The sequence below is a fragment of the Hipposideros armiger genome, unplaced genomic scaffold (assembly GCF_001890085.2).
Source record: "Hipposideros armiger isolate ML-2016 unplaced genomic scaffold, ASM189008v1 scaffold_124, whole genome shotgun sequence".
Taxonomy (NCBI): domain Eukaryota; kingdom Metazoa; phylum Chordata; class Mammalia; order Chiroptera; family Hipposideridae; genus Hipposideros; species Hipposideros armiger.
Genome location: NW_017731474.1, coordinates 124,412 through 133,608, shown reverse-complemented (window position 1 = coordinate 133,608; position 9,197 = coordinate 124,412). Strand labels below are relative to the sequence as shown.

Here is a 9,197-nt window from a genome sequence, read left to right as displayed (position 1 = left end):
TGGTGGGGAAAGAATAAAAAGGGAAAAAATTAAAAGCTGCTTGATTAAACACAGACACTCCTGATATGAATATCAGTCTCATTTTAGTTATATCTGTTGCTCACCGAAATTGGGTTTGTTAAGAAATATGGATAAATACAAAGCATTTACTTTTCAGAAATGGCGTCATGTAGTTTCTGTTTTACAGGGTGGCATTCCCTGACATTATCATATTTGGAATTGAAAGTAAGAGAATCCTGGCCACAGCTATTGCTTTGATACATTATAAAAATTCTTCGTACAATGAAAAGTTTTCTTAAAAATTTTTTAAGTCATCTTTAAAATTGCTTAAAAAGAAATATTACCAATAAATGATGCCCTGACTTTTAGAGCTATGCTAATTCTAGGAGTGTCATTCATCGGAGAGCATAATTAAGAAATTAAGGAATTCATCAAATTAGTGAATTAATTCAACCAGTGATCATTGACCCACTGAGACTACAGCATGACCAGCACAGATGGAGACCCTGCCTTCACAAAGTGTAAGGTTTTAGCTCCTCAAGCTAAAAATAAATGGAAGTGGCTAAACTACTTGCTCTACAGTTTATTGTGTTTTAAGTGGGGATTTTATATTTCATTTTTGTCATGTTTTTGAATTTCTATAGTTATCTGGGTATTTGACCCTGTAGATTGAAATATACAAATAAGAGGCAAAAGACGGTCTTGAATTCATTTCTTTTCTACCATCTCCGAGACATTTCGCCAGCTACTCCATCCATCCCAGCTGCCCCCAGCTGCCCCAGCCCTTCTCCTGCTAATATATTCTCACATGTAAGAATCACGCTTTGATTTACAACCCTGCAGAAGGCAGCTGTGGCATGACCCCACAAGCCCTTCCCTCACCTCCCCCTGTACTTTTCTGTCGCACTGGGGAGCTGTATCACACCACATCTGAACCTTTATTTTTATAAATAGTAAAACTGCCAAGCAAAGTGGTAGTGGCTGAGCAAACTGGTAATTAAAGCTGCCACTTGCTGACATAGTTCTTTTTATTTAGCCGATACAGTTATGTTGAAAGAACCAGTTTAACAGCTACCACAACCCTACTTTTAGGTCTTAAATTCAAAGGACAGAATGTTAATGTAAGTTGAATTTTAAAGTCCACCCTGATTTTCAAACAAAAGATGTATGTTTAGACACTGTTTTCAGCAAAAACATTAAACATTGAAAACACAAAGTACATCTAAATAGCTATATTTTCTAAAATGGAGACATGCATAACTGATTGTAGAAGAGGGATAGAATACAAAGTATGAAATAAATGCTTGAAAGCTGCATGGTTTTTTGTTTTGTTTTGTTTTGTTTTGTTTTGGTTTCTTGTGTGACTATTTCAAACTAGGCATATACATTCTAAAAAACAATGGAGTTTTTAAGGCACATTGTTTCAAAAGTATTTGGTCAGTAATTTGTTTTATTTACTAAACACTTTCATAGTGCTTGCTATGTCCCAAGATCCGTGCTAAGTGCTTTATAAATATTAATTATTTTAATCCTCATATCAACTCCCTGAATAGGTTATTATGGTTCCCCATTTTAAGATGAGGACACTGAGGCTCAAAAAGCTTAGGTAATTTACCTAAGGCTATGTAGCTAGTAAGTATCAGAGCCAGCACTCAAGGCCTGAATTGGCCTTGACTCCTGGGCCTTGCTGCTTCTCCATAAATATACTGACCATGAATAGGAGAGAGTCTTTCAGTAGGCTAGGCTAACGTCCCTGAAGCTGAGCCTGATAGCCCCCCGGCGCCCAACATACACACACACATTTACACACCCTTTATCCAGCCATTGTCATGACTTGAGGGCTCTTGCTTTACCAAGTGCTTAATAAAGGACTTTCACACCATTTTCCTGTTTCACACAGTAGCTGATGATTAAACATTATTGTCAAGTTACATGCCCACAATATAATTTTGCTTATGAAAAAATTTTGAATTTCACTATCAAAAGGTGTTCAATTGGTCTTTACTTCCAAACAATTTTCTTTAATTGTTGTGTCCAAATAGTTGGAAAATATCACTCAAAGTACAATATAATTAAGACTTGATTTCCTTTGATATATACAGGTGTCCAAGATATCAGAAATATGTAGATAGTGAAGGACTTAGTAGGGCAATCTCTCTATTAAGGGACATCTGAGATTTTTTTTTTAATGCTTTATTGTGCTAATCTTAGAAACTTAAATATTTCCAAAAGTTTGAAAAGATGATGACTGGTTTCTGTTTTCCAAACCAACCACAAAGTTATTTTTACCATAATTCAGATCTCAGGAAACACATTTATTTAATAAGAGAAATGCAAAAATGATAAAGAATTTTAGCCTATTTCTGATAAGAATGTTATAAGAAATACTCATGTGCACTTGTATATTTTTTCTTCTTAAGTGATGTTTAGTGACCTCATTTAAGTTATCTTTTCTAAAACTAACCCTGAATGACAGTTTTCTCTGTAATAATTAGGCACCCAACATTTTTTTCCAGATAATCAGGGAGTCACTTTATATAACTTCCCTGTCTGTAATCTTCTACTGTTTTCACATCCTGCAGGCAAGCAGCTTATGAAATCAATTCCATGTTTTAACTCTGCATATAAACTAACCAAGTGTTAAGTTTATTTTAGTGTACCCACAAGCAACCTTATATTATAATGGTGTGGTCTGAAAGAATGATGTTTCTTTGTACTTTTGTACACTGAGTTTTTATGTTTAAATTTATTGCCTGACTGCTTTGGCACCAAAAAAAAACTTTAAAGACTTCTTAACTGTATACAGAATATCTTCCTCTAATAAGAAAAAGTTCAAACATCGTGTCTTCTAAGGTTATTTACATTATCAGTGCAAGATCACAGTATAGAAAGCTAGCCACCTTTCATAGATGTAGGTTCCCCTGCGGAGACGTCATCTCTAATTAGTCCATGGTGACACCAACAGTGGATTCCCCACTGTGGTTCATGTAGCACAGGACATTCAAGAGCTCGTGTACTAAATCATTTCACAAAAGACAAGAGAAAATGTTCAAGTTGACTTCTCCCCTGTGTAACAGGGTTTAATTGACTTCAACAGTTGCCAGAGAGAAAAAAATTGTTATTGAGAAAAGGAGACAAAGAAAATCAAGCATTTCTTAGTGAAGAAGGCATGAAACCAAAAATTAAATCTGGAGGGCCTGGGGATAGAGAGTTAAATGAGACCTGAAATTTTTCAAAATTGTGACAAAATGATGGCTGGGGGGAGGGTGGTTAATTTATAGTTATAGCAGAAGAATTATTAAGATCGGGAGGATATTGCTAATTCAAGGAATTAAATAAAGTTACTTTTACTTCTTACCAACTTATATATTGTTGACTTCTAGAAATGAATACCGTAAGAGAATTTCCTGTACCCCTAGCCCTTCAATAATCTCTTTTCCCCATTTATGGCACTCATCAAAGGTGGGAAAGGAGAAGGAACTCCAGCAACTGGCCCGCCCTCGCCCTCTGAAACATTAGCAATAACATGTCATAAAAAAGGTCCAGCCTCAAATTTTGATGCTAAAATGAAGAATAATGCTGTTTTTAAAAATAAACTGTAAGAAAATGGGTTTTTTTGTGTGTGTATACATATGTACTTCTAAGGTAGAGTTGTCCTTTCTTACTGTGATACAATAGTAAAAAAGCATAGACAAAAATTAATAGTCAACTATATAAAATGTTTCTATTTGAAAAAATACAAATTTAAAAGGTAAGCATAGGACAGGAAACTAATTGCAATACATGACAAAGTTCTATATAAGAACTCTAAAATATTAATAAGAACAATAGACAAGGGACTTACCAGATGCCTCCCTATCAGTAAGAGAAATGAATGTAAATAGCTAATAAACACTTAAAAATTCTCACCTGCTTTAATAATTAAAGAAATACAAATTAAAACAACAAAGAGACAGTTTCACCCTAAATTGTCAGGGGTTAAAAACTTTGATAACCTCCAGTGTTTCTGACAGTGTGAGGAAACAGGAACTCTATACATTATGGTGTGATATATTTAATGCAAAAATGTCCATAAAAACCTTAAGTGCCTATACCTTCTGATCCAGTATTCCACTGCTAGAAATTTAGCCTATAGCTACCTGCACAAAGATAGTTATTGAAGCAAATTGTTTTTAAGGAACAACAACAACAAAATGGAATTAAAGTAATTTTCCATCACTATGGGACTGATAAACTAAAAGACAACAATAAAATGCAATTCTGTAGGACTATTTTTAAAATGAGCAGGGTTTATATTCATTGAAATAAAAAGACTATTTTATTAGGTAGGAGCACATTATTGAACAATATGTATAGAACATGCAAAATATATGGAATAATCATACATTTGGGGGGGAAAGCACATAGACAGAATATACTTTAAACAATGAGTAAGAGTGGCATTGGCAACTGTTGCTGTTTTCATGAACAATTTCTGTATTGCTTGCACTTTTATTAGTGTGTTTTACTGCTATAATCCAAAAAAAACAATATAGCGTACAAACTTTTTTTTTTTTAAACAAAGTAGCCTCATTAAAAGCATGCTGAAAATAAAACAAAACAAACCCACACAACACAGATCACCAGAGCCAAGTTAGAGCAGGCCAAATAGTCCCAAACAGGACGAAAAGGGGTTTGTGGTTGTCAAGTTCATTGCAGGCGAGAGAGCATGTGTGTACAGGAACAACGAATGACAAACCCACATCAGAACCCAGGGTTCTGCGGGCACACAGACCAGATGGAAAACAGGGTCCCGGGAAGGGAGCTAAGATGAGCATCCAAGGGCCTTAACCTAAGTAGGAAGGGAGAAGCAGGAAGGGATTCCATAGGCAGATGGATGGATTTGCATCTGACAAGCAGTGCTTGATCTGAAGCCAAAGGTTGCTGCTTTCCATCCTTAGTAAGCTGTCGAGTCCTAGTGAGAACCCAGAGGGAGCCTGAGTGAGGCAAGGTGCTGTCGATGGCGGGAGCTGTTGATGTTGGCAGAAAAGTCTAGGATTGCTTCCCAACTGGACTTCATTTTACTATTCTAAGTCACAGGTAATTAGACATGTTTGAATGTATCTTGAGGAATCTTCCAGAACAGAATGGCTTTGTTGTGGCCCCCTTACAGATTACCAATATTTCCAGGAACTTGTCCAAGCTTTATTTATCCACTCATCTCCCAATTTTTGTTGAGTGCTCTGTTCTGGTTTCCAAGCTAAGTGTGGAGTAGTTTATTAAAGTGCAGGTGAATAGTAAAAGTAATTCAGGTACAGTTTCTTAGTCCAAGTTTCTTTCACAGCCTCATAGTAAAATTCAAGGTGTAATGTGACAGCTTAGAAGAGTAGAAAAGGTGAGAGTTTGACTATATTTGCTTACACTAATGCTGTGACCTGAAGTAACTACTTCAGAGCTAGTTTTTGCATCTGTGTCATATCTGTTATAATACCTACTGTGGTATCTGATACATGGTAGCTACTTAATAAAGTATTGCTATTATGATTATTATTATCAAAGTCCCATAAAAAGAATACAAATAAAGTACAGTATAAGTGAAAGTTCGTTTCCCATAAAATGATAATATCTCACAAAATTATTTTGAAAGTTATAAATAATCTTTTCCTTCAAATTACTTAAACATTGTTAAATTCTGCTAGTATTTGAAGTAAAATATGGAAACAATTGCTGCTTATTATTTTAAAAAAACTTAACCTGGTTGCTTTTTCTGAATGCACAAGAATGGGAAGTTAATTTCTCCCCCAAGATGCACAGTGGGCTTTTGTATTGCCTTATGCACTCACAAATAGGAGTCTTGAGAATTTTCAGCCTTGGAGCAATTCTGGTCTACAAAGTTATTTGTTTCTTGCTTACTATAAAATCTTTCTGTAGCATACTTTAAAAAATCCATATGAAGTAATATCAAATGTATGTCCAATGTGCTCCCAATAGGGAAAGGGGATCAGCTCCATTGGAAGAGACTTAGAGCAGAGATCTAAGCTAGCAGTATCATCAAGATACTAAGTTATGGGCCCCCAAAAGACTCTGGGCACTCAGGATAAGCCAGGAAATGTAGCGTAAGGAAAACAAGATTACCTAGGCCTGATAAATAGCCTTTCAACCCATCAGAAAGGCCTGTGGTCTTCAATCTGTATGATCAAGGATGAGTTGGTATCAGCCTGTACTCTCTTGGACCACTACTGACACAAAATAGCTCTAGCCCTCCATTTATCCCCACCCTCAGTTTGGCCTCAGCAATGGATGTGGTTGTTCAATCAGTAAGTAACAAGACTTCACTGAGTGTCCTTTATGCGGTCAGGATGGTGTTAACCTCTGTAAGAGTTATACAGAACGGAGTTCATCAGGTTGACCCTGCCAGGAGACAGCTGGTTGTTGAATTGCTTGAACGGTAAAGGTCTTGCTCCTTCAGCCTTGCTCTGTGCTTCATTTCCAGAGGATCCCAAAGCCAACAAAGATTCTGGCCAAGAGTCAGAGTCTATTCCAGAATATACCGCAGAAGAGGAGCGGGAAGACAACCGGTTGTGGAGGACAGTGGTGATTGGAGAACAAGAGCAGAGGATTGACATGAAGGTCATCGAGCCCTACAGGAGAGTCATTTCTCACGGAGGTAGTCAAGCTCTTTGTGAATCTGGGAAGTGGGGAATGGGCAGCCATTTTTTTTTATTATTATTATTAGAAAACAAAACTAGGGTTTTCTGCAGCATGACATTCCAAAGACCCTATTGAGCAGTCAATGTTCAGGGGACTGTAAAGCTAAGTATATTACCTCATACTCAATTCAGTTAACGTTGGAAAGCCTACTATGCAAAGATAACTTTCCAATGTGAAATGCTTTTCACATCACATGTTGGATAGCTATAATTTCCTGTGCAAATTTCTTGAAATCCATGGTTGTCTAATTTAATAACGTGTGTTCAGAATTCATTTGGGTCAGTTTAGGGTTTAACTAAATAGTTTTTGATCTGTGCCACCATATCCTGTAGTAAGATCACTGAACTAGAGGTGCCTCTAATTACAAAACAGTCTTTTGATTCAACTCTTGAGAAGTTTTAGGAAATCTTTGTAGACTCAGCCTTGTCTTTTTTTTTTTTTTTAACCAACCTGAAATTGGCTATTCCATAAACTCCATTACATCTATGCCTGACCACAGCCAGTTCCGGCAAAAGCCTCCACTTGCTTAGTGAGGAAGAAGAGAGGGAGAAAAGCTGTTTTGTATTTCCAGTGCTTTCTTGGAGCTCCAGAGCCTTGACTAATTTGGGATTCACAAAAAGTCAGATGAGCACAAGCAGCACATTTAGTGTTGTCAACTTCAGAGAAACGTAAACGGCTTTTTTATTTTTCCGCTGCATGTACTCCTTTCCTGCAGTCCTGAGGCGCCACCCTACCCACTCAGCTGTTCCAGAAACGTGTAAGCTGACAAGGCAGCCATTGTTCTCTCTTCCTTAACAAGGACAGGGAAATAAGCATCTTGGCATGACAGTAAACTCATAGCTTTTGTTTTCTAACTAGCAGAAGGACGTTTTGGTTTTACAATCAAATTGCCCTCCACCAGCAGATTTTACACTTTCCATCCCATGCATTGCTACCTCCATGTAAGTATCCGGCCACCCAGGGAGTCCAATCGTGACAGTGAAGGAAAATGCCCGTATGTGTCCTCATCTATGACCTTCCTTTTTTCCTGCCTCACTATTTGACCTGAAATGGTAACATGGTCTCGCAATAGCTGTTATGGGGCTGGGACAGCTTCCTCCAAGGGAAACTGTCCCCATAGCCCTTCAGGCTGAGAGCTGGCCTAATCTTGCTGAAGGTGACAGACAACTGGCCACAGAGTCAACCCTTTTGTTTTGATGAAAACCACAACCTGAGCATCATTCACATCTTCCCAGGTCATACCTCCTTTGCACCACCCATCAGGTAATTGTGGTACGTTTGCTTTTGGATATCAAAACAAAACAAAGGCTGACTATTAAAGTAGCCTGTGCTCATTTGAAAAAGTACAAAAAATGTAGAACAGATAATCCCTATACATTTTTACCCCTCACGTCTTAAATCAAGAACCCCTTTGTTGTGAAGAAGGCAGGCACACTGCCTCGCTGTTCTCCTAAAGCCTCTTGTTACAACAGTAGATTCACCTGCATGTTCTGTCCACCACAGGGAAGTTAGGTGGGCCCAGTGGGTGGGTCTATTGCCCGAACCAGGAGAGCGTGATTATCCTCAGCACACTAGGGTCAGAAAAAGCCCCTGCTTCTGCCTGTCAACATTCCTTGTGAAAACTGAGCTGACGCCTTGGGGATAACCTGGTTTGCTGTGCCCTCCGTCCCTGCCACCTAACACCGCTCAGCATTTGCTCCTCTGCATTCTGTTGTGAGCTCGGTTTTTGTCTGTGTGACTGTCTGGTTTGTTTGGAAGAGAAGGCCCCCGTTCCCCGCCCAGCTCTGCCTCAGCCTTCGTCAGGCGCTGGCCTGCATGAGTGTGCCTCTGGCTGTGCCCATCTGGAACGTTCACAAGATGCCGCCTCCTCCTACACCCTGAACAGTTTCTGTGCTCTGTTGGTAAAGATCGTTCCAATGTTACTTCTAAATTTGTCAAAGCTTTGTCTTCTGTATTGGAAGCTCACACACCACTTTCTTAGACCTTAGTGATGATAAAACAATACTCCCTAGTTCCCAATCTATTGAGTTTGTCATCCTAACTTCTGAGGAGCATTTAAAAAGCAGCACACCGTAGTGAACATATAGATCTTGTTTTGGTGTCTTGCATTTTGCTATAAGGGACTTTTCCCATTTGGGCCAATAGGAAAGTACCAGCTGCACAGTGCTCTGTGCAGCACAATTGCGAGATGGGGGAGAGTGGAGGGGTGATTAAAAGAGCTGCATAAATTAACTGCAAAACAAGACCTAACAAGCGTCCACACCAGTTAGGAATATCAGTGTGTGAAAGCAATATTTGCACAAATAATTCAGTCTTCAGCTTTGGTGACCTTGATATGAGCTATTGCCAACGGCCCTGTACACAATGTCGAAGAACAGGGTTGAGGACCCGTTTTTGCCACTAATTAGTCTGTGACCTTGGTATATCACTTAATTTCTCTGGGCCTCAATGACTTCATTAGTCATAAGGGGTAATCTCAAAGCCAGTGTCACCTCCTCTGAGCCCAT

The 9,197-nt window shown here is 38.5% G+C and overlaps 1 protein-coding gene across 7 annotated transcripts in view; it reads left to right on the top strand.

The window, feature by feature from the left end:
• The window catches only part of PRUNE2 (prune homolog 2 with BCH domain), a 246,346-nt gene that overhangs the window by 211,878 nt on the left and 25,271 nt on the right, over positions 1-9,197 (top strand). For all 7 annotated transcript variants that reach the window (XM_019648297.1, XM_019648298.1, XM_019648292.1 and 4 more), the window contains exon 12: positions 6,473-6,646. In XM_019648297.1, coding sequence (XP_019503842.1) covers positions 6,473-6,646 — 174 coding nt within the window. The remainder of the gene's footprint in view (positions 1-6,472; positions 6,647-9,197) is intronic.